At 41.5% G+C, this 26559-nt stretch overlaps 1 protein-coding gene across 12 annotated transcripts in view; it reads right to left on the bottom strand.

Annotated features, from left to right (window-relative positions):
* Window positions 1-26559, bottom strand: part of FHOD3 (formin homology 2 domain containing 3) — a 490075-nt gene that overhangs the window by 69652 nt on the left and 393864 nt on the right. For 10 of the 12 annotated variants that reach the window (XM_032245415.1, XM_032245410.1, XM_032245419.1 and 7 more), the window contains 3 exons: window positions 22668-22802; window positions 17407-17457; window positions 10757-10971 (listed from right to left, as the gene is read on the bottom strand). In XM_032245415.1, the coding sequence (XP_032101306.1) occupies window positions 10757-10971; window positions 17407-17457; window positions 22668-22802 (401 nt within the window). The remainder of the gene's footprint in view (window positions 1-10756; window positions 10972-17406; window positions 17458-22667; window positions 22803-26559) is intronic. The other 2 variants (XM_032245416.1, XM_032245412.1) reach the window with 1 other exon arrangement.

Genomic DNA, 26559 nt, shown 5'->3' on the forward strand with positions numbered 1-26559 from the left:
AGCAGTGTCTTCAAGGTAGGCTCAGGAGTGACTGTGATACACCAATCCGGCAGGTCAGGAGCTGCCAGGGCTCCCCACGCTTGTCCATAACCACCTTGGATGGAGGAAGGAAGCAAAGATCTGACTGCATCTCCTGGGCTGTGCAAGAGAAGAGGAGAACTACAGGAAGGACTTGGGCCAGGTGCCCAGGCAGCCCCTCTCCCAGCAGTGGGCGTGAGTTTGGAAACAAAAGGAGGACATGGCACAGAATGCTTGGTAACATTACAAGCAACCAAAACCAGGATCTGTCTTCCTGGATCACAGCCCAAGAGTGCAGACTGATGGGATCTCAGCATCGCCAGGATGCACTTAGCAAAGATCAGAAAAATGTGCTTGGCCAGAGCCTGCACTGACCTGGCTCTGAGGGCTTCCAGCCAGATCTGAAGGTGGGGGAAAGGGGAATACAAGGGCCAAAGAAAAAAACCAACACTAAACCACATAAAAGGATGTGGTAATGGATACTTTTTGCAAAGTAGAAGAAACAATAGAAAATAAGGGGTCCAGGATATCCTCAAAGCAATGTAACAGGGAACTGGGCTGTCACCACCCTGTGGGGAAGGACCCATAACCCATAACCAGAGCACAGCCACTAAAAGGAATTCTTCACCCCAAAGAAACAGACATTCCTGGAGTGAGAGGGGTTGAGAAACCAGAATGGGAACTCATCAACATGAGAACCACACAGAAGTGGGAGAACCTAAGCGCTTTTCTTAGGTCTAAGAATATAAAGCCTGCCCCGTCAGATGGAGAATGTGACCATGCTTTCCTCATGCAGATCGCAAAATCGGGAGAGAAATGAGGAATGAGCCAGCCTGAGGACTTCAGCCAGCTGGTCCCTGTGCAGAGTCTACCAGGGCAGACCATCACTCACTCACAAAATCTCGTTTTCCTTGTCCCTCCCAAAGCCCAACACCAACTCCTCATCTGGTCCCCAAACCTCCCTGGACATCAGATCCTGCTTGCCTAAGTGCAGTAAAAATCCAAGTCATTACACACTGAGTACCTTCTACACCCAGATGCTGTGCTAGGAACCATGTTACATCATTCTCTTTAGTTCCGGCACCTACAATACGAAGTAAGGATTGATGTCCCATGTGAGAAATAAGGAAATATGTTCAGAGAGGTTAAGCAACTTGCCCAGAGCTACACAGCAGGCTGGCTACTCTCTGACTGTTTGATCCATGCTCTGTTCTGCTCTGTGCCTGAGGATGCTTATCCCCGCAGACAGCACCAACTGCATGTGCTCTCCCTCTCCCTGGCTTAGTTAGCCCCTGGAGGTTCTAGCAAAAGTGGGAAGAAGGAAGCTGGGATATTAACACCCCTGCTTCCTTCACACAGGACCCTAGTTTGGCAGAGGTTGTCAGGCCACTGTTTCTGTCCCTTGGTCTCCCTTCTCTGGCCACAGATATTACCAAGTCCTAGTCATTCACCAAGTTCCTTCAGGCCTGAAGGCAGGAACAGTGTCCCATGACTTCTAGTCTCTGGTGAAGCGTCACCACCTTCTGATGGTCCAGGACCTCCCTATACCTCTATAAACAGTCCCTTCACTGAATACCTTCAGTGACCCTGTGACCAACAGGACCCATTGCCAAGCAGAGCTCATGCTAGCAGAGCTTGGATTTGAACCTAGATTGGCTGGACTGCAAAGCCCTGGCTGTTAATCACAGGGTTATACTGTGTGGTGGCTGACTTAAGCAACCAAGGAGAAGTATATCATCATGCCTGAAATTAAACACACACACACACACACACACACACACACACACACACACACACACAGAGTGGGCAGGAATGTTGCATTTCTGCTTTCATCCATGTCCCTGACAGCCGAGTTTAGGGTGTCCAATTAGAATTTCTTGTCATGCAATTTTTCTTTGAAGAGATAAATTGCTGGTAGAAAGATCTGAACTTGATACGTCTCTGGGTGGCTTCAGTTGATTTCAATCTGCGGCAGTGTCTTGATGACTTTGCCAGGACTTGGCTTTCTGGCAGGTCTTATGAAACCAAGGACTGGGCCAGCCAGTTCTATAATAGTTGCTCCAAACTGTGTAGATTCCAGGGACCTCCCCAGCTCAGAGCTAATAACTAACACGATTGACTATAGACTTGTGGTTCAATCACAGAAATCTGAAAAAGGTCTCAAGAGAAAAAACTCACAATTTTGAAAACCCTTTAGACTTTGCGTTTGGTGTTAGACCAGTTCTTGCTAAGTTGTTCACTTGGATTCACTCTAGAGGAAGGTTTCTCGGCCTGGGTACCTGGATATTCTGAATTGAATAATTTCTTCTTCTGGGAGACTGTCTCATAGCTGTAGGATGTTTAGCAGGATCCCTGGTTTCTACTCACTAGAAGCTGCAGCACCAACCCTCCACTCCTCCTCTGCTTTTGTGGCAGCCAAAAACGTCTCCAGACACTACCAAATGTCCCCCAGGAGAGCAAAATCACCCCCGGTTAAGAATCACTGCTCTACAGGAATAGTTGCATGAGGATGGGCACAAACTCAGCTTCACAAAAGAAACTCTACTCAAGCCTCACAGAAGAAACAGCTCATCACTTGCAAAATACTGATTCAATAGTCTAATCCTTATGCCTTAAAAGTTAAGTCAAGCTTTGCCCTGAAATTTCAGAGCTTGATTTTCCAAAGAGGTTCAGGCTTAAGCCCCTCTGAAGATGAATAGTTTTCATCTTCAGAGATGAGTTAGGCCTAAACTTGCTTGACCTGAACAATTTTGACCATGTACAGTCAAATTACCTTCAAAAGTCCCTTTGGACAGTGCCACTTTATAGATCCCACAACTTCTCCATGGTTTCAACAATCAAGGTTTTAATTTAGCTTCAGTGGAATTCCTTATGTGCTGGGATTGCATTCATGGGCCATGTTACCCCCAAATACAAATGTGTAAACTCTAAAATCACATTTGAAGCAATAAGTTGTTCATACTACAAGGGGAATGCTGGAACCAGGAATGTTTCAGGGAGAAGAAAAAAAGATCCATGTTCCTTGTGGTCATGCTCTCTCAGGGACATGCACATTAGATTTGAATGCTAGAAGGATTAAAAGCACTATTAAATTAGAATTTCCACTTCCCACTCTTGCCTCTCAGATTATGCTTCTGATTGAGTTCACTTGCTTAAATATGTATATAATGCTACTGTAGTATCATACAGGATAAAAAGAAGGCAATTTCAGGTTCAATTATTCTTATATTGATAACATATAGTGTGACTATTCTATTAGAGTTGGATCCTCAGAAAGAAATGGCCCAGGCATGGCAATTCTCTGTAAAAGTTTCCTCTCTATTAATTATGCCAACATAATTTATTCAGTTCTCATGGTGTGGCCTGCACAGTCAAAGATGCATCCTCCTCCCATGGCTCATGTAATAAATTTCTTCCTGGGCACAGAGAAAACAGCTGTCTCTGTAGATTCGTGCGTCTGCTTTCTTTTGTCATGCTTGACCATTTGCCAACTCATAACGCATGTACTGAATGCTTGTTCTGCTCCAAGCACTGGGAATAACAGAAGTGGGCACAGGCACGTGCCCTGCCCTACCTGAGGCACACGCAGACACTTGGGAGGAGCAACTATCGCATGGACAGTGAGGTAAGCCCTGCATCCCAACTGTGCACAAGATGCAAGGGAAACACAAGAGAGGGGTCAAGGGAGGCTTCAGAGAAGAGAAGATGCTTCAGCTCAATGAAGAGTCCAGGGGGCACCCAATGGAAGAGTGTGTTCCAAGAGCAGAGCATGGCATTTTTCAGGGACTGATTGTGGTTTGGTGTGGATGGAGCATAACACTTGGAGGGGTGGCTGTGGTGGCTGGTACTGGGTAACAAAGGGTCTTGAATGTCACATAAGATCTGAATTTATGTGGTAGATAATGGAGAGCCACCCGATAATTTTAAGAAAATGTAAAGAGATCCCTTTTTTTTTTTTTTTTTCAATTGGGTTGCTGAGAAGAACCTGGAAAAAGAGAGACCTATCAGAAGTGATTGAAATGGCCCAGATCAGAGATGGTTGAGGCCAGGATTAAGGCACTGGAAATGAAGATAAAAGAAGGAGGGCTGATTTGAAAGAAAACACCACAAAAGACACTTGGGGATTGACTGGATGTAGGGTAAATGTTGAAGGAGGAATCGAAAATTATATGTATGCTCCAGCTTAAATGATTGGGCCAACAGAGATGGCCTTACCCAGGTAGGGACTAGAAAATACAAGCAGGTTTGGGGTGGGGTTTCTGAATGAGAGATGGATGGCACCTCCCATTGGAACAGCCCTCAGCCTGGCACCTAGTCGGTCTGAAGGGTCGGAGAGACATTCAAGGGAGATGGCTGGGGAAAGTGCGACACGCATGCCCTGAGCTCAGGGAGGCCAAGGCTGGAGGCTCAGATCTGGGGGATTTAAAGCATATGGGAGGTAGGTAAAAATCACAGGTGGAATGCGAGGGCCCGGTGAGAGGACATGGCATGAAGAGAGGGGGAGCTGGGGAGGAACCTCAGAAAAACCCACCACTTAAGGAGAAAGCAGAAGAGTCCATGAGAGAATAAAGGCCAAATGATGAGAAAAGGCTGAAGATGAGATGAGAAAGCAATAATGAGAAATTTACATGACACCAAATACAACTGTCCTATTCAGTCTGGAGATTATCTAGAGGACACAGAGGCATCCAGAGGAGGCTGAATCCAGAAAGTTAACAAAAAGCGACTTGAACTACTCGACGAATCTGGCAGAGGGAGCTTTCTCACAGAAGTCACAATTTCAACAGGCTCTAAAGATGCACATCACATCCAGAGGCAGAGAGGATGCATTGCACGTCACGGAACCCAGAGGTTCTCTTGAAAAAGTGTATTTCAGGTACCAGAAAGTCAACACGTGTGTATCTTGCTATACTGCCGGTGTTATATGATTTTGAAAAAATGTGTTCCAAAGATGGATGGGGGAAAGCAGAGCTGCTGGAAGGAAAGGTGGAGTGGTGGAGATGGCAGAGTAGTTATTAAGATCCTGAGATGGATAAGGATGCTAGAAGGAGTCCGAGTTATTCTTGTTTGCTAATTTCCCTGGTTTCAGTCATTGTCTGGAAATTCAAAGTACCACCGTGGTTCAAGAATCCTCATTGTCCTGACATGTGGAGCCTCATGACTGCACCTGGAAGCATGGACCCAAGGCTCCCACCTGGGCTGAAAGACACTGATGTCTCACCCAGCCCACAAGCCAGATTCTCTGAGTGTCTCCAGATGCAGCAAACTTGTTCATCCCAAGTGCCTGCTCCAGGCGGAGTCTCACAGCTCCTGCGGTAGTTTCTTTTTTTGTTAAATGGGAATGAACTAATTGCTGTTCAAAGCTTGAATTTTTTGTTTACACTAATCAGATTTTAGGATACAAATTTGATAGTAAAGGTTGACTTAAAACTATTACAATCTAATATTAGGAAACAATTCTCTATACCTCTCCGGTGCTCCTATGTTTCTTCAGTCCTGCAAGCAAAGGCACTGATAGCCTTTTGTTCTGTACTATCCTTCTAAGGATGTGTACATAGTAAAGAGCCTTAGAAGACAGAAATAGGGTCTCCCCCTAGAGCAAAGATCTGGTTGGTTTATTGCCCACTGTAATAAAGATAATGTCTCCCTCTGAGACAAACAGAAGGCATGTTTACTGTCCATTATAAAAGAGTTCAGGTCCCCAAGTCTCAGGGTTCCTTTTCTCAGGTTCCTCACAACGTGTCTGCAGGTTTCACTGGACCCTATTCACATCACCCTGTGGGAACTGGGGCTTGGGGAAATGGGAAAATGTTGATACTCTGGCTATTGCTATCACTACAAGTAATGAAGTTCTTCGTCTCTGACCCAGTAATTTTGTGTCTTCTTCCAGCATCCATGGAATTGTGGCAGGGCAGCATATTAGCTTACAAGTAGGGCAATGTTTCAGTCCCTTCACAGCTCTTGACACCTAATAGGTGCCTAGGAAATCATCATTTTGATCAGATCATGTCTATCTCCCCGTCTCTTTTTTTGGAGCTGGGGTCTTGCCCTGTTACCCAGACTGGAGTGCTGTGGTGAGACATTAATTCCAACACAGTGTAGCCTTGAACTCCTGTGCTCTTCTTTACCAACTTTCCCAGTGCCACTCAGTGCCTGTCTTTACTTAAGGTTTATACTTTATTTCAGAAGGACTCAATCCTGATTAATGTTTCCAAATATGATGCAAGAAGACATACTGCAGACAACTGTCAATTCCACAAGGAGAAAAAGGGAAATGTTTAGCGACTGAGAAATGGCAAGAGAAAAACACAATGATTTGCAAAGGCTGCCCACAGCAGCTGCAGCAGATAGGGCCAAGGCCTTGGGTAGAGTTGCTGAAAGATTTTGCCCAACTGACAAAATATCATTAAGTAGCAGCAGTCAGGTGAGGCAGGGGGTGGGGCAGCCCTGAGTCACAGAACCACAAGGAATCTAGTTTCCTGCCAATTCATGAAACACTGAATTGGAGCATCCAAAATGTTTATGCAAGAGAACTAGCATGCAGTGTTGGGCTGATGATGGACGATATTCCATTGCTACCGTGCCAGTTGGAAATAGGATACCAGATGTTTCTGATTTCTGCTGTGGGGATTAGATAACCTCAGAGAGTGCCTATACCTGAAGGAGACTCAAAACTTTATCTTACACAACCAAGATGATAAAGACAGTCAATGCTGACAATGACAATAGCCAAAATGACAAACGCATGCCCACAGGAAAAATTATTTATACAAGCTAAACATTTCATGACACTCTATGTCTAAATTTTATTTCCAGGCTTGAGATCAGGAGGATACAGGAAGCCATGTTTGTCCATACTTTAAGTGCCTGGATGTGTGAGAGGAATTATCATTATACCTTCGTCGATAATTTCTGTAAATGCTGCTGGTGAGTAGGTCATGGCTGTATAGGTCATATGTATCTCTAGGGCCAATCAGACATTTGGAAATACTCTGGAATCCAATTACAGGTAGAGAAAAAAATCACTGTCAAACATACTTTTCTGACATAAATGAAAATAATATAATGTGGCATCATTTTCAAATGCATCTGATGCATTATTTGTGTGTGCAAAATGGAGAGTATCAAGTTCATAATAAAAAAATTTAGACATAATTTTGCTTTCATGGCTAGGTTAGTGGGTGAAAGCCACTTCTAAATTCTTGAGAGCTGTTTTATTCCACTGGGAAATGTCATTTATCTCCACCTGGCCTGAGAAGAGACTCGTATGCAAGAGGGAGCAAGTGGGGAACATAGTTCTAGCTCTCCAGAGAAGGCAGCTCAACCCCGGGACACCCTCCAGGGACCACCATCAACCTCTTGTTTTCAGGTGAGTAGTTTCTCTCTACTCTGTTTTCATGAAATAGGTTACCTGGATCTCACACAAACTGTGATAAGAGGTTATCTGGCTATCTTGACTTTAATTATGGGTTCACAGATTAGTATTACTGTTTTTAATACTCAGCGCAACTTTCTCAAGAATTATGTTGAAGAACTCTACCCTAATGAGAACACTGTACCTTTTCTGACAATGAGAGTCACTTATGTGCTTTCAGAATCATCTATGAGTTTCTAAAAATAATAGGAAATAAACTTACTAAGCAGATATTCTGATGTCTACTGCCAGGGATCAGTGAAAATAAGGAAAGGATATCAAAGCAATGAATGAAGAGATGCCTTTCCATGTCTGCCCAAACTCTGGGCTGACTGTCTCTATTAATTCCAACACAGTGCAAACAGTAACATGTATATGCCTTTCCCTCCCCTGGGATGGTAATTTTAGAAAGAAGGAAAATACTCAGACCATCATCACCGAATCTAGGCAGCATGGGGACACATATCTGCTAAGCCACAGGAGGGCCAGAAGGAAAAGCAATTCAAGTGCATATTGACTTGGTGGGGGGGGCTAGTGGCATCATTCACACAACAGTTATAGCATATTTAGCTGAGACATCTCACTAGATGGCACATCACACTACCAGTATTTACCATTAGCCTTTCCATTTTAAAAAGTATATTTTGGAAAAGGAGTTTTTAATGTTTTTATATCTTCTTCTTTTGAAAGTTCTTCAGAATCTGAAACAGAAGTTACAAAATAAAGAACCCATAAAGGGATCTGTAATCTTGAGGCATAGACAATTTAATAACAAATATTAGTTTTTCCTCTTCTTGTGAATATAATTCTGAAATGTAGGCTGCAATTTTTGCAGACATTGGTTAGCAAAAGGATGGTGTGACATTAATATGAACAACAATGCAAACATGGTAGAGCCATGACTCCATGACAGATGGCTGAGATTGGCAGCAAAACACTCATTACACTCCCAGCACTGTGCCAAGATGGTCTGAAGCACATCTTTCCATCTATTTGGGCCTCAGTAAAACATGGATAATAACATCTCCCCTACCTACCCAGATGTGTTTGGGAAAAAGGGGCAGAACACTACAAAAATGTGAAGCGTATCATGATCGCATGATCCCACAAGGATAAAGAGTGAAAAAGCAAGGCAATCCCTGGCACATTTGGGCCACAATATGCCAGGTGTTTGGTGCAGGACCAACATCTGGATGTGTGATTATATTTTTAATTCTTCCTCCAGATGCTGGGATGCTGGAAATGCTAGGGATAAGCAAAAGGTTACTTTTGGACATTTGAAAATGGGACTTCGTAAAAAGAATATACTATTAATTGGGTAACAACAGAATGTTTCAAAGAATAAACTAGGTTGAGAAAAACTTCTCTGTTATACCGACTGTGCATTTTTGTCCTAAGGGCAAACATCTACAAAGCAGAAGGAAACCTCTGCAGTCCTTTTTGAGACCACCATCTTTTCATACACTTGCGATTTCCAATTTTAAAAATCAATTACATATCAGGACAAGGAAGTGAGAAGACTGCTGGTTCTTGCTGATTTTGATCATGATTACTTAACATACTATGAGTAGCTCTTCTAGATCTCACAGGAGCCAGTGCTTTTGATTTTTTTCCAGGAAAAAGGCAAACAACATCATATGATGCTATTTTATGAATTCGTAATTATGTGTAGATTCAAGCCTTGTATTCCTTTCACATGCAGTTACCATTTATTGTGTAATTTAGGTCAAACAGTCTCTATTAACCCCTTCTCTGAAGAGAAAATAACATTTGCAAATATCTTTTGAAAACATACTGACATAACTTATTTTCTCCAAATGCATACCACACACACACATACATAAACACACACCCCACACAAAATGACTATTTTCTTTATTCTTACTGGTCTCAAGTTAAATTGTAATTCAATCAAATACTTAAATTGTCTTTTGCCACAAACATCAAAGAGATTAAAAATTTCAGGACAAATGACATTTACAGATACTGACAATTCCCTTTCAGCCTGGGGCTGTTCTGACTTCACAATTCAGACAATTATTCTGTAAACAACTGGAGGTACAATTTTTAGTTAAAAGTCCCAGGATGAAGCACTAAACCACAACTCCGAAGGAGGATATTTCTTATATTGCCTCTAGAAATACCACAATGTAGATATAGCAATGATATGAGGCAGGGTTTGGAAAGCACATGGTTGTTATAGAATAGTCTGTTTTCTTGACTCTCAGAGCCTCAATATTTTAAGACCAACATTACTCATCCATGACTAAACTATCTGCCTGGGACAATCTTCCATGGCTCAGGGATCAGGAGTAACAGGACATCATGGGAAGCTGTAGAGGAGCTAGCCTGCTCCAGCAGAATGAGCCAAGTTTTGGACAGCCAGCAAAGAATTGGACAGACAATATTGTTCCGCTATATCCAGTTCTACTAAGGTCATGGAGTCTGGCCTTGTTTAAATTAAACGTTACGCCATATTTAGTCAACCCTCCTACAATTAAAATCTTAATGCCTCTGATGTCTTCAATTGGCTAAGTCTACATCAGGCTGTAAGCCATAACACTTGACTAAATCAAACAGTACTAGCAGTAGGGTTAATCAACATACACACTGTGTAAATGCTGGTGCCTGGGAACCATCCCTGTGTTAATGTGAAAGGAAACGGACCTACAATGGGCAGAACAGGCCGGAAAACAGCTGATGCTGAAGGCTACAGTGTACAACATCACGCCTCTCCAAATAAAGCTAAGAAGACAATATCTCCAGGGAGAGCTTGCCTGTCTGCACATAAGCAAGTACACACACCCTCACACACCCACACCCAATCATGTGCCAGTAATTTTTACAATTGGAATTATTTTCCTTCTCCAGTATTTACCTTCTCTTTTCACTAGGTCCACATTTTTATTTGCTTGCTGCAATTAATTTTATTCTCCTTTAGTTTGATTTAAAACAGACTAAGTTCCTCAGGTAAGAACATTCAAATGTGGTCACTTGATTGGGCAGACCCACGTATCCAAATGAGAAAGTATTAAATGAATATCCCAGTATTTAGGATTAAATATCAGAGTAAAGCTTATTTTCCATATTCTCCTTTTTCTATGACCACACATTGACAACTCTGATGAATCATTTTGCTTTACTATAAGTGGCTCTGAAGACGTCTAGTTTGTTAGTGCCCACGCAGGTTGCAGTCACCCCCACAAGGCATACCCGTAGTTGCTTTCTTGGTATTAGTCTGCAGGTTGAAATCATCACTGCTGCCCCGAGGAAGCCTGTCTGATGTTAACCCATTCATTTTCCCTCTACCCTCCCTGTACTTACCTTGGGGATGCTGAAGGGTTCCTGGGGAGGAGAGAGTCACTGTCAGAGCCTCTTGAGAGTCTAAAGATGAGGGGCTATGGCTCAGAAGGGCCGGGCAAGCAGGGGCTGCCGGTGAGGTCAGGTCCAAAGAGAGGTCGGCTCTGCCCCGGCTCACACTCCGGCTTCTCAGCTCCTTCTCATGCTCCTCAGCTGCCAACTGTTCCAAGTATTTGTATCTGAAAGTTAAATTCCAAAGGGTTTCCGTCAAAAGAAAGAGAAGCCCGTGGCTGATTCTTGTTTATGGACGAAACACCTGCAGAATGAGCCGGTTTCCTGAGGCACACAGCACAGTGCAGGGCTGGCTGGAGGGTCAGCTTGCCAAAAACACCCAGCAAAGCCAAGATGCTAATGATTAAAAATCCCACGTCATTCATAACCAAGCAAATTGGGGGAAATGGCAGCATCACACAGTCCCTAGATACTGGATCACTGTTGCAGAATCCTATCTTGCTCTTTTAGAGAACATTTGTCAGTAAGCAAAACAGCAATAACCACCACCAAAAAGCCCTAAGCGTGATGGCTGAAAACCAAATCCCCTTGGAGCTCACAGCTGTGAAATGGGTGGGTGCCTTGGTGTGGCAGAGAGAAAAAAAATGCCCCCAAACTACCAAAAGGGGTTGCTTGGATGAAGGCCTGCCCTCTGAATTTCTGAACCTGCTTCAATGCTAACAGCAATGTAACTGGAATTCACTTTGTTCTCTCAGTGCTGACCATGGAAACTTTTTTATATTCTAAAATATTTCTGAGTAGGAATCAGACATCCAATAGCTTGAACCTGACGTCACATATAGTTTATTCATCAAAGTCAGTTTAAAAGAACAAAGATACATCTGTTTTGCATTTCAGGCAGGCAGAACCCACTAACTGTTTATTAAGACCAGCTACCAATCATATTCTTCATAGTGTGCTTTATAGATCAGACCAAAATAACTTTGAAATGTGTGCCTCTTCCAGATGTCTGCTAATTTGACCCACCACTATTTTTTCAGAAATAAATTTATGCATCCAGCTGTAGCAGGTTTCTTACTATCTTACCCACCACTAAACTTTGAAGCAGCTTACTCAAGACCCTCACTTTGCATCTATCCAATTCACTGCTTTGGTTCCTCACAATGGGCATTAGACATGGTGTTCCTCATTTACACAGATAAGAAAGGCAGAGCACATATTCAAACTATTTTAAAGCAAGGCATTTAAAATGCATGCATTTTTGCATCCCATCCTCAAGGTGGGTGTGGTTCCTCAAACCGTAATCCTCACCCCTTCTCCCTGCCAGCCCCAATGCAGTCCACCCTTTGGGCCAAGCTTGCGAGTGCATCTCCCTCCAGGAAGCTTGCCTTGACCACCAAAGCTGGAAGTGATCTTGGCCTTGCCTCTGAACTCATGTGAGATGTGTAGTCCCTTCAACTCAGATGGCATTTTACATTTACTGCCTGGCATAGTCATCTTTTCACATGTGTACGTCTGTTTTCAACAAGCAAATAATAGGACTTTTGTGAACACAGGAAGATTACCATCTTTTGTTCTTTCCCTCAGTGCCTTGCATCGGTGGGCTGAGGGGAAGCAGGCAGAACATGCAGGGAAAAGCCTGCAAAGTGGCACCCCCCGTGCAGAGGCCCACCTGCAGCCCAGGATGCCGAGGGGCGGATGCATTCGGTTTCATTTCTGTGGGGAATGAGCTTGCGTTCATGGTGAATCTCTGAAAAAAGGTGTGCAGTGAGTGTATATGTAGATACAAACAGTTGAGGATTGGCCAACAGCACCACCTCTCGAGGGGTAAGAGAGGGAACAAAAGGAATGTGTTTCTGGCCTTAATTCAGGCCAGTAAGGAAAAGCCACTTGGCTGTGGAAGTAACAAGAACCTTGAAAGAAAACAATTTTGAGGGTTAAGAGGCAGGGCCTCCAGCGAATATGTTTTAAATGGGATGGTGGCAAGTTCAAGGCCAGGAATGCTGTAAGTCCAGGAGGAGTTGTGAACACAGGCATTCCCACACTGCTGCAACAGGATAAAGGGGCAGGCAAGAAATGAGTGTAAATAAGGAAATCTGGACAGGTCTAGGAGATCAGGAGGTCAGAATCCCAGAGCAAGAAGAGTCCAGAGGGGTGGGGCGTGGGCTGACGAAGCCCTGCATGAAAGGCTTTCAGCAAGGACAACCCAATTATTGCATTCATTTTTGCTGGCTCATTCCTGGTCCTGGCCTACTGCTCGCTTCCCTGTGGGCAGCCAGGCGGGCAGGCATTTGCAGACAGCCAAAGGGTTTAACCCACTTTCTGGGAGACTCCAGGGGCCACTCATCCCAGAGCCTGGATAGATTTGACTCAAATGCTATTCCTGTGCCTCTCTCGGCCTCACAGATGCCATCACTGAAGATCCATAAGACATGGGAATAGTTAAAGGTTTAACCTGAATTCTCCCAAACAATGAAGATGTTAATGTGTTAGACAAAAATGGCAGAAGCAGAGGTAGGGGGATGATGAGTTGTTGCTTCATGGATAGAGAGGTTCAGTTGTTTAAGATGACAAGAGGGCCGGGCGCGGTGGCTCACGCCTGTAATCCCAGCACTTTGGGAGGCCGAGGTGGGTGGATCACGAGGTCAAGAGATTGAGACCATCCTGGTCAACATGGTGAAACCCCGTCTCTACTAAAAATACAAAAAATTAGCTGGGCATGGTGGCGCATGCCTATAATCCCAGCTACTCAGGAGGCTGAGGCAGGAGAATTGCCTGAACCCAGGAGGCGGAGGTTGCGATGAGCCGAGATCGCGCCATTGCACTCCAGCCTGGGTAACAAGAGCGAAACTCCGTCTCAAAAACAAAACAAAACAAAACAAAACAAGACAAGAATCTGGAGACTGGTTACACAACAATGTGAATGCACTTAATGCTACTGAAATATAACTTAAAATGGTTAAGATGGTCAATTTCATGTGATGTGCATTTCATCATAATTAAAAGTTTTTTTTATATAAATGGCAGGGACAGAGAGGCATGGAGGTCAAGAGCACTAAACCTTTCTGAAAAGCTGCAGTAGTGTTCATCCACAGTGGTCAGAGTGGTCAAGGCAGTGGGCTGGTACACAGGGACAGCCACGCCAGAGGCATTTACAGTGCTACAGCTTAGCGACCCCTCCTGCCCCTCATGAACCTCCAAGCAGCTCTTGGGGAGGAAGCTGGACCTATGTCATGACCTTCTCCTAGACAATGACTCTAAGTGCTATGGGGCTCAACAGTACTTGATCTGAGGACACACCAGCCCATGCAATGGCTGTCAGGTATTCCTGCTGCCGTGCAAAGGCACACTCAATCCACAGGCTGATGGAGTCTCCTCTGTGGGAAGCACACGGTTTTCTATCCACAAACCCAGCCCTGAGAAAAAACTTCTTACTTTTGCTGCCTTCATCCAAACATTCCCACTTATCCTCTGCCTGTATAATTTGTTTGTTCATTCATCTTTTCATTTATTTATTGAACATTTGTCAAGTGCCTGTCATGTGCTAAGAACTGTAGTAGACACTCAAGATTTAATAATAAACAAGGGAAAATCCCACTCTCACAGAGGTCACAGTTCAGTGGGAGAGAGAGACAAATAAACCACTGGGATGAACTCCAACATCCACCCGGGGCTCAGTGGCAGAGCTGGTACTGCGGCTCAGCCTCTTTTCACAGGGCCCTACAGAAACTCTGCTTGACTTTAGATTAACCTAGACCTACTTACTGATGACTTTTCCTGCCACACTTCTATTTGGAAATTCTCACTTACATTAAACTAAAATCTGGCTCCCTCTAACTTCTGCCCTGTTCTTTGTCCTTCTAAGCAAGACTCAGAATCCTTTCTTACTGCTTCATTGATCATCTTCATGCACAATTTCCAAAACCCTAGCCCAGTCCCAACCTTTCTTTGCACTCTGTTCCCAGGGTCCCTGTTTACCATAAAGCACTTCCTCTCCATGCCCTGCCATCCCCCTCAGACTAACAGCCCCAAGTGGAATTATCCTCCTGTGCCACCACCCACTCCTCCCCCCACAGCCTGGGGCTCATTCTTTACTCCACACACTTCTTTTTTCTCCTTTAAATTATTTGTGAATGTTATTTTAATCAATCATTATCCTATAAAGCCTTTCTTCTAATACTTAAAAGGATGAGAAATAGCATCTCGACAGAAACTTACTCCTAGTCTGCACCATTACCAATAACACAGTTTGTCTGAAATTATAGAATGAGATGATATAAAATAATATAACATGTATCTGGATGGCCACTACACCTCAAAAGAAGGTCGCATTTATCTTGTTACACTAACATGTTACAAGCCTCAAAAACCATCTGCTGACTCTGGCTGTCTTTTTCTGAGTCTGGCATAAGGGTAAGAGACGTGGGTCTTGACAAAGACACATCCCTCTATCTGGAAGAGTTAACAGATGGAGTCTTTTTCCTTATTTCTGTACTACTTTTCACCTCTGATGTCTATTAGTATCTCCACCCATTTCTAAATTCCTTTATACTTGGAAATCTTGTCTATTCCTAGCTTATTAGGAAGGGACCCTCAATTGCTTTTGAAACAGAGATGAAAGTCTATTTCCCCTAACTCACATCTTCACCAGGTTATTCAAGAAGAAAACTAACAAGAAAAATGGCTGGGCCAAACCAAAGGAAAATGCGTGGCTGCTTCCTCAGACCTCTGTGTAAACAGAGAGTTGACTTCGAGGGAAGAATCCCACAGTGGGCCTGGAGAGCACACGCCTGCATCCAGGCTAATGGGCAGCCTGGGAGCAAGGACTAAGGGCAGAACCAGAGGAGAGAAGAGAAGCAGAAGCCTCCTCTTAACGAGTTTGCCAGACCTAAGTGAAGCCTTGTTTGGAAAAAAAAAAAAAAAAAAAAAAAAAAAGCAGTAAATAACATCCAGAAAGAGCAGGACTTCCGTGGTTTGGAAAAATTTGGAAGCCAGCCTGAGCCAGTTCAGATCTTGACATAGCACCCAAAGCATCTCCCCAGGAGCTGCCAAGCCTTGTCTGTGTGGATATAACCTAACAGTCAAGCTGTTGGAAGTGCAAAGAAATAAGAATCTGGGGGGAGAACTAAAAAAATAAAATCTAGTTCCTTATGCCTGGGCAGGAAGTCAACAGCATTTTCAGTGAAAGTATATGTGATGCCCTCTGATGTGAAAAACAGGTACTAGTGAGAAATATCACTTTCCTATTTCTTTAGCAGCATCTTTCACCCTAGATTTGCCAGCCACAACTGGTTCTTAGGATGACAATAATCAATTAGAATGTTGGAATCAAAGCAATGCCATCATTTTATTTATGAGGTTGATCTAAGCATCTAATTTTTAAATTGAAGACAGGCAGTCTCCACTCTTCCCTGCCTCAGACTGTCCTGATATATTTAGCTGGTGTTTAGAAAATCAGCACAATTCCACTTCTTATTGGTACAGTCCAGAAATTTTGTTAGGTTCCCAGCGGGCTTCAGCATAAAAGGTATAAAATCAGCCTTCCCATCTCTCCATGCAGTCACCCCACCTGGTGGTAGAGAGGACAACTGCAGGCTGTAAAGAGCTGGGGATAAAAACTAGTCTTTTGCTGGTCTACTTGTACAACCAGTGTCCACAGTTTATCTGCATTTATAAGACACTGAACATCTTTGTATCTCTTATTGAGATTCAAAGCATGTTGCCATTGAAATAGACTACTGATCAACACCAGCGTTTTTATCTGCTCTATTATATGATCTAGGCTGGTTTGAATATTACAGCAATATTTTAATAACACACTTCTTAATCTTATAAAGTAATGTATCTCATACACGATTTTATTACAAAAATGTATATAACTATTCTATGGATAGAAATTTAAAAATGTATTCATGCATGTTCCAGTCAAAGATTTGTACCATAAATAATTTTCAAAATTAAAAAAAGTATTTTACAGCCTGAATATTTTAAATAAAGCTGTTGTTTCATTTGCTCATTTGCTGATTCCATATTTTGTTCTCAAGTTGCTACTACATACCAAGCACTGCGGTGGGCACTGGAAAAATAAAGGAAATCCAGGCATTGTCCCTGCCATCGAGGAGCTGAGTACAGTTAGTTAGGGAGACAGGTAAGTGGCCAGGCACACCCAGCAAGAGTCTCAGGTGTATCTAGTGCCCCAACCACTGCCTGGCACAGTGTGTGTACTCGAATATTTGTTGAAGGAGTGCTGACTATGTGACATGGAAGCACATAGTAGGAACACCTAGTCTGGACTCAGTAGCAGTGGGGCGGGGTATACGCCCTATGTCATTATGCTAACATTAATGTGCTCATTTGAAGGAGAATTTTGAAGGAATAGACACATCAAATATATGCCCTATGTCATTATGCTAACATTAATGTGCTCATTTGAAGGAGAATTTTGAAGGAATAGACACATTTAACCATGGTGGCACCAAAAGACAAATCCAAACTTTTACTGGAAAATTAAGTTAACTAGTATACTCTGTTCTGCAAAATGCCAGCTATGTAAGGTTTTAAGTGAAGCAGTTATATTTTAATCAACAGTCTCTCTGCATGCTAGGTTAATAGTGCAAAGTCACATGCTGTTTGTTACAATGGGAAAGAAGAAATATACAAACCTTTCTTCTCTTGCTTGCCTTTGCTCCTCTCTTTTGTCTAAATACTCTCGGCTAATGGAAATATATAGAACAAACAAATGGGAAAAGAAAATAACACAATTAGATGCTCAGAAAATTACCAACAAATTATGAACAGTATATCATGAAAGACCACCACTGCCTCAGAAATGTAAAATGGTTGTAACTGAATATTTTGAAGTTGTACCTTAAAAGTATTAAATACAATTAATTTTCAATACAATCACAGGGAGTGCAGAAATGGAATTATTGGATTCACCCAGAAACACTACTAATTAGTTGTTGGAAAGAATATAAGTATCTGAGGAAAGAAGTTTTTTTTAAAATTCATAAATAAAATATGGCAATAACAAGCAAGCAATAACTTTTGAAGGTGATCGGCATCCACTTGATCTCAGGTAGCTCCATAACAGCCATCTTAAGAATTAAATCTAAGTGTCTTGGGCGTTTTGTGTTGCTCTCCACAGGCTGAATATTCCTTCCACAACCCAGGATTCGATTTGATTCGATTCAATTCTTTTTTTTTTTTTCTCCCTCTCTCCTTCTCTTTCTTTCTTTCTTTTTTAAATTTCTGGGATACATGTGCAGAAGTGTGGATTGATTCCATGTCTTTGCTATTGTGAATAGTGCTGTAAAGAACACACATGTGCATGTGTCTTTATGACAGAATAATTTGTATTGCTTTGGGTATACATTCAGTAATCAGATTGGTGGGTCAAATGGTATTTCCGGTTCTAGGTCTTTGAGGAATCGTCACACTGCTTTCCACAGTGACAACCAGGATTCTTTTGCCACATCCATTACACTCTCAGTTTCTAGGCTGAGATCACTGAAGCTCCTGCTTTGTGCATTCTCTTTCATCTGTACCCACAGATTCCCAAATTTGATTAATTTTAATGTTTTGTTTTTCTATTCCTGCTGGTTAGGTTCCAATTTGAATCTAAGTTTAATATTATGTGGTTAGTCATCTCTCAGTGGACTCTTTACTTTCTTGGAGAATGCTAACATCATGGTTTTCAACCCTGGACATCATAATGTAGCTTAAATATTCTATTTTTTGGTGTACTGGTAAATGGATATAAAGGTACAGTAAGTTAGACTAAAGCAGTGTAGGACAGGGAGAAAAATGCAACAAGGACTCAGATTTGTCATCATTTATAAACATCCAATCTCATCACTTTCCACACAAACTAAAATTTTCTGCAACTCAGAAAGCTTAAGACAATATTCAACAAAAATAACAATAAAGAACAACTTTTAGATGATTTGCAAAAAGCACAAGAACCACAAACAATTTAAATAAATGAAATGGCTGATAAAAGGTCAGCCATTTGGGTAACATCAGGGACTACTTCAGAAAGCTTTTCCTATTTTCTTTTTTGAATTTCTTTTCATTCACATCCTCAGAAATATGGTAGTGTTGTCACCATAATTAATAGTTGCCTATGGTCTATCCTTGATTAGTATTCATTACTGGACAAGGGCCATTTTGCCAAGTTCTCTCTGTGTTCTTAAATGACAAGTTAGAATCACTTGAAATCAAGAGTAAATCATTAACAGTTGTGATTATGGCCTCTGATGACAACCTGCCCAAGTCTAATGCTTACTTTAAAAATATATACATATGAATAACATAATTTCTGAATATATATTACAATGCATGGCCAGGTGCAATGACTCATGCCTATAAGTCTAGCACTTTGAGAGGCTGAGGCAGGAGGATCACTTGAGCCCAGGAGTTCAAAACCAGCCTGGACAACACACCGAAACCCCGTCTCTACAAAAAAAACTACAAAAATTAGCCAGGCATGGTGGCACATGCCTGTAGTCCAAGCTACTCGGGAGGCTGAGGTAGGAGGATCACCTGAGCCTGGGAGGTTGAGGTGGCAGTGAGCCAAGATAGCGACACTGCACTTCAGCCTGGGCAAAAGAGTGACACCCTGTCTTGAAAAAGAAAAAAAGAAAGAAAGAAAGAAAGAGAGAGAGAGAGAGAGAGAGAGAGATAAGGAAAGAAAGAAAGACAGAAAGAAAGAGCCAATGCACTCTTGTCCTATTCTCATATACTTCTGGGACCCTGATACCATGAATACTAGACATTTTGGTGTTATTACACAGGACCCTAAGGCTTTGTTCATTTTTCTTTCAATTTTTGTTTGTTTAGTTTTCAGGTAGGAAAACTGTTGTTCTATCTTCAGATTCACTCATAGTAATGCGTTCACTTTCTTCTCTCATAGCAATTCTATTTGGCCTATCTGATAAATTTTCTATTTTAATTTTCCTGTTTTATATATATTTCCATTTGGTTCTTTATATCTTTTTTCTTTTTTTACAGAGACTTAGCTTTTCATTTGTTTCAAGGGTATTTGCCCTTACTTCTTAAAGCATGTTTATAGTAGCTACTTTAAAGTCTTTGACTTTATAATATCTATGTCCTTTGTGTTTAGCCATCTTTTAATTGTCTTTTCCTTTTGAGTTGAAATTTTCCTAATTGTTTTTATAAGTTATTTTGGATTGTATTTTGTACATTTTATTTATTTTGTAATGAGATACGGGGTCTTATTTAAATTCTACAAAGAATCTTGATTTTTGTTTTGTTTTCCATTAGCAGGTAATCAACGAGGTTAAGTTCAGCCTGCAAGTTGTAACTTGCCTTCGGACATTGGTTCCAATAATAATTAAGTTTTCTGGGATCTGGGTGACGATACACTCCCACTCTGTACTTAGCTCTCAAAGCCTATGGCATGCCGTGTAGGTTTGAAGCCACATATGCACAAATCAGAGACACATTCAAGAGTGTTCTCTTGACATCCTTGCTCTTTGTGGCTTTCCTAACACTTTCTGGCTCCTTGGGTTTCCTTTTCTGGACCTTCAGCCAGAAGGCTTGGGCTTTATTTTCCCATTCCTGCCACATACTTTTGGCAACTGCATCTGCATCCAGAACAATGCAGCAGGAGGAGAGCAAAGTGATACGATCATGGGGTCATGGCTCTTATGATTAGAGGAAGAATTCACCTCCCTCCCATTTTGCTGTGCTTCTGTAGCAATATTATTTGGGAGGCTAGGGTATGAAACAAAGAAATAACAGGATTTCTGTACACTTTTATCTTTAGAAATTTCCGTTACTGTGCCTCAGTCTGGAAAAAGAGGGCTTCTTCTGGGGCTCTTTTGGTCCAAATTTGGCCTACACTTCTAGGTTTGGATGCTTTTGAGTACATGCCAAGTAATATTGAAGGTAAAAAATGGTAAACTCTCACTGGTTTTCTAGGACTCTGAATTTTAGTCTCCCTTCCTAATTCACCTGCTCTCTTTTACATTTCAGAATTTTCAGAGCTCCAGATTTTCTCTCCATGATTTTACGGTTGCATCCAGCAATGCTGAAGGAGAGACAGGATGGAATGAATGGATTCCATTTTCCCCAGAACTGGTACCCTGTTTCAAGAGATTTTCAATCAAAAACTTTGGATGTAAGCTAATCTTTGAATTTTCCATGTATTTCACTCAGATTCTCTGCTGCTTTTTGGTGGTAAAATATGCAAATCTCCCAGAAAATCACAAATCAGGAAGCATTTAACCTGTTCCAGATATTTAAAGAATTGGTCTTTCCAAAAGTGACAACTTCCAGAACTACCCTCATGAGAAATGCTGCATACAGAGCTGACATTTCCATGTATCATTTGGTAGAAGTCTGACAGCTCAGCATATGCTACACAATTTTGATGGGAAATGATGTTGGTTTACTTCATGCAGCCCATTCACCCAGTCTTAGAAAAACTAGGATTAGCATTTCACAGTCTTGGCATTTGTTTTCATGAAGTAGTGACTTATAGTTAACCAACTTCACAACTCTGCTCATATTTTGATTATTTTTACAATTACACATATACTTCTTGGCTTCAGAAAAGCACAAGTTATTGGCTGGGTGTGGTGGCTAATGCCTATATTCTCAACAGTTTGGGAGGCTGAGGTGGGTAGCTCACTTAAGGTCAGGAGTTCAAGAACAGCCTGGCCAACACAGTAAAACCCCATCTCTAATAAAATACAAAAATAAGCTGGACATGGTGGGATGGTCTATAATCCCAGCCTACTCAGGAGGCTGAGGCAGGAGAATCACTTAAACTGGGGAGTCAGAGGTTTCAGTGGGCTGAGATCATGCCACTGCACTCCAGCCTGGGCAACAGAATGAGACTCCATCTCAAACACACATACACACATACACACACACACACACACACACACACACACACACGTTATTAAATCTGTAAATCTTCACTACAATGCCTTACATTCCTCATAGATTTAACGGGGAATAATTGATGGGAATATTATTTGCCAAAGAAACTGAGCTGAGAAAACAGGAGGTAGAGAGGGAGAGAAAAATGAAAGAATGTAGAAGTGATAGGATAAATGACGTGGGAGAATTAAGAAGGAAGAGAAAGTATAGGAGGAGGAAGTGGGGAAGAAAGTGGAAAAAGGGAAAAAGGAGATAAGGAAGAGTAGAAGGAAGTAATGTGTAAGGAGAGACACAGCAACTGCTTTTCATTCCATAAAACACTGCACAGCATGAAGCCTAGGGGATGGGTGTGAAGGAGGATGACCTGGAGAATGTAGAGAACAGGTGAATTGGCTGAAGGAGAAGCTGAGGCACACTGGGCTCAGTGGGGACAGATAGGCCAAGATATGGAACCTAGAATGAGCTATACCCAAGAAAACATCCTTGGAGCCACAGAGAAACCAGGAGATCAGGTGGAAATGGACTGAGGGTAATCAATACAACGACTTTTCCTCTCACATAGCAAGAGAGATTATTGTTTAAAAAAATAAACTGAAGATTGTTACAGGGATCAAAAAGCAAACCGGAAAGTGGGAAAAGCATTTCCTTTTAGGCATCCAATAGAACATGAATAAAACATGAGGATTATTAGGAAGAGATGGCAAATTAAGTTAAGATAATTAGGCTCTCTGTCATCGAGAAGGCCTGGATAGGACCACTGTAGATAATGGAGGACCCAAGAATACATGAGTTCCTAATTGTATTTGGCTGACTGTGCTTCCTGCCATATGGTTAGAGAAACAAAGACCATAACAAACCAGATCCAGCCTATTCCAAGTATGTTTTTTTTCTTCCTTAAAGAAACAGAATTCTCATTGCTTCCTTTAATGCCAATGTTTAACATACACAGCTGTAAAGTCGTGTGCTTTAATTTTTAACGCATTATTTAAAAAAAACTTAAGATCCTTCTTACCTGAATTTGTTTCTTTCTTCCCGCTCTATTCTCTGCAACCTTTCTTCTCTCTCCTGCCGCCGCCTCTCTCTCTCTGCTGCCAGTGACTCTTGATGCTGCCTGAAGGATGATGTGAGAAGGCCACTCGGTGATGACCTGGAGATACAATGAGTTAAGGTTTCAGTTGCTTGGCCTATGATTAAGAGTACTGAAGTAAGCATCAGTCAGACCGTGGTTAGAATTGAGGGTCTGCCAGTACCTACGCAGTGCTTGTGGAAAATCACTGAATGTCTCAAGTCTTCTTGTTTCAGGATTTTTGGCTGTAGATGGGGATAAGTAACCTGCTGCGAGTGTGCTAGTAGGAAAAAAGGTGGTAACAGACAGAAAATACCAAGAAACATGCCTGACATGTAAGCAGCCCTCAAGAATGGGTGTTATAATACAGAAGTATTCCAGTCTATATATATTTTAGGGTTGGTCAATGTTAAGACACAGACAAGCTAGAGTCAACTTTCAATCTAAAACTATTTTCTAACTATGTATCAGGTAATACATTCATTATTTGGGTAACAGGATCATTAGAAGCCCAAGCCTCACCATCATACAAGATACCTATTAACAATCCAGCACATGTACCACCAAATCTAAAATTTTTTAAAAACTGATTTTAGAAAAACTATTTTCTATTACACATGCACTAAAAATATTTTACTATATATCAATTTCACAATACACTTTTTTAGGATAATTGAACAAGGCAACGAGATGATAGATGAAGACAAAACAAACTTGCAGTGGGCTGAAATGTGAATAGAATTAAGGAAATTTCATTCTATGACATTCTACATCAGGAAGCATTCAAGGACTCGGCATGTTCAAAGGACAGGCAGTGGTATTAGTAACATCACATAAACAGTCTGGACTGTTCACTGAAAATGTGTGTGAAGGCCTCAGAGAGAAACCATAGGATGGGCATCACAGGAGATGTTAAGTCAGAGAATGAGTGGGAGAAGAGAAAATCAAGTAATCATATGACATCTAAGGAAAGGGGTTAGCTATGTAAAGGAGTCTGTTGGATCTCTGGAGAATAATAAACAAAATCTGTTATGGACAATTGGGTCTTCACTTACAGAAAAAAATATCTAAACCAAAGAGACAAATATTTATGAAATATATTTTGCCAATTTATTTATCCAAGAATATAGCTTGGGTAAAATCCTAACTGAATTCAGTGAAAAATATACCTGCAAGGTGGGAAACACAGGTCTCAGTGCAGGAGAAATGTGTGACTCTCGTATTACACACACTGCCATGAGGCCCGCAGATGTTCTCCCTAGAAAAGATGAGTCGCCTATGGCTATCAGTCAGAGGTGGCAGGGTAAATGGAGGGAAGAAACCACTATCCCTGGTAACTACAGGGAGGGAGTAGCCAAATTCTATATTCCAGGCTCACTGTGGAGCTATTTTCATCAGCTCTAGACACTGAAGCATAGATAGAGTTTATTTATCTTTCTCATAAAAGAAGTCCAGACCAACTTCTATTTTTTGTAAGTTATTGCTATTTTGTGGGAATTTTTTCCCTGCTGTATGTAGCCAAATCTAATTAAAAAATCAGAGTAAAGAGGTTTGTAGTACCTCTTGCACAGTAATTGATAAAACTGTTATGTATGTAATAGATTTAACCTAATTAATAAGTTTTATCTAATAGATGAATATGTATAGAAGCTGGTAATCAAATTAGAAAAAACACATTCTTTCAAATATATAAGAACTACTAAAAAATTGACCATCAGTTCTATCACAAAGCTCAAGAATGAATGCCACAAACTAGTTTCACATGAGCTACCTCCTGATCATAATGCAACTGAGTTGAAAATAATTAACAGATGGAAAAATATTCCATGCTCATGGTTAGAAAGAATCAATATTGTGAAAATGTCCATACTGTCCAAAGTAATTTATAGATTCAATGCTATCCCCATCAAGCTTCCTATGATCTTCTTCACAGAACTGGAAAAACCCACCTTAAACTTCATATGGAAACAAAAAAGAGCTCGCATAGCCCAGACAATCCTAAGCAAAAAGAACAAAGCTGGAGGCACCACACTACCTGACTTCAAACTATACTACAAGCCTACAGTAATCAAAACAGCATGTTACTGGTACCAAAACAGAAATATAGACCAACGGAACAAAACAGAGGCCTTGGGAGTAATACCACACATATACAACCATCTGATCTTTGATAAACTGGACAAAAGCAAGCAATTGGGAGAGGATTCCCTGTTTAATAAATGGCATTGGGAAAACTGGCTAGCCATATGCAGAAATCTGAAACTGGATTCCTTTCTTACAACTTATACAAAAATTAACTCCAGATGGATTAAAGATTTAAGCACAAGACCTAACACCATAAAAACCCTAGAAGAAAACATAGGCAATACCATTCAGGATATAAGCATAGGCAAGGACTTCATAACTAAAACACCTGAAGCAACGGTAAAAAAAAAAGCCAAAATAGACAAATGGGATTTAATTAAACATAAGAGCTTCTCCACAGCAAAAGAAACAATCATTAGTGTAAACCAGCAACCAACATAATGGGAAAAAATTTTTGCAATCTACCCCTCTGACAAAAGGCTAATATCTAGAATCTACAAGGAACTAAAACAAATATACAACAACAACAAACCCATCAAAAAGTGGGCAAAAGAGATGAACAGACACTTTTCAAAAGAAGACATTTATGTGGCCAACAAACATATGGAAAAATGCTCATCATCGCTGGTCATTAGAGAAATGCAAATCAAAACCACATTGAGATACCATCTCATGCCATTTTGAATGGCGATCATTAAAAAATCTGGAAAGGCCGGGTGCGGTGGCTCATGCCTGTAATCCCAGGCTCTGGGAGGCCGAGGTGGGCGGATCATGAGGTCAAGAGATTGAGACCATCCTGGCCAACATGGTGAAACCCCGTCTCTACTAAAAACACAAAAAAATAACCTGGCATGGTGACACATGCCTGTGGTCCCAGCTACTCAGGAGGCTGAGGTGGAAGAATCACTTGAACCCAGGAGGTGGAGGTGGCAGTGAGCCGAGACTGCGCCACTGCACTCCAGCCTGGTGACAGAGCAAGACTCCATCTCAAAAAAAAAAAAAAAAAAAATCTGGAGATAACAGAGGCTGGATAGGATGTGGAGAAATAGGAACGCTTTTACACTGTTGGTGGGAGTGTAAATTAGTTCAACCATTGTGGAAGACAGTGTGGCGATTCTTTAAGGATCTAGAAATAGAAATATCATTTGACCCAGCAATCCCATTACTGGGTATATACCCAAAGGTTTATAAATGGATCTATTATAAAGACACATGCACACATATGTTCACTGCGGCACTATTTACAATGGCTAAGACCTGGAACTAACCAAAATGCCCATTGATGATATACTGAACAAGGAAAATGTGGCATATGTACACCATGGAATACTATACAGCCATAAAAAAGGATGAGTTCATGTCCTTTGCAGGGACATGGATGAATCTGGAAACCATCATTCTCAGCAAACTGACACAAGAACAGAAAATCAAACACCACGTCCTCACTCATGAGTGGGTGTTGAACAATGAGAACACGTGGACACAGGAAGGGGAACATCATACACTAGGGTCTGTTGGGGGGTGGGGGGCTAGGGGAGGGATAGCAGGGTATAGGGAGATTGGGGAGGGATAGCATTAGGAGAAATACCTAATTTAGGTGATGGGAGGATGGAGGTAGCAAACCACCATGACATGTGTATACCTATGTAACAATCCTGCAAGATCTGCACATGTATCCCAGAACTTAAAGTAAAAAAAAAAAAAAAAAAGAAAAGAAAAAGAAAATAAATAACAAGGAGATAAATTTTTTTAA

Source organism: Sapajus apella, unplaced genomic scaffold (genome assembly GCF_009761245.1).
Source record: "Sapajus apella isolate SASKATOON/1434 unplaced genomic scaffold, GSC_monkey_1.0 scaffold57, whole genome shotgun sequence".
Lineage (NCBI taxonomy): Eukaryota > Metazoa > Chordata > Mammalia > Primates > Cebidae > Sapajus > Sapajus apella.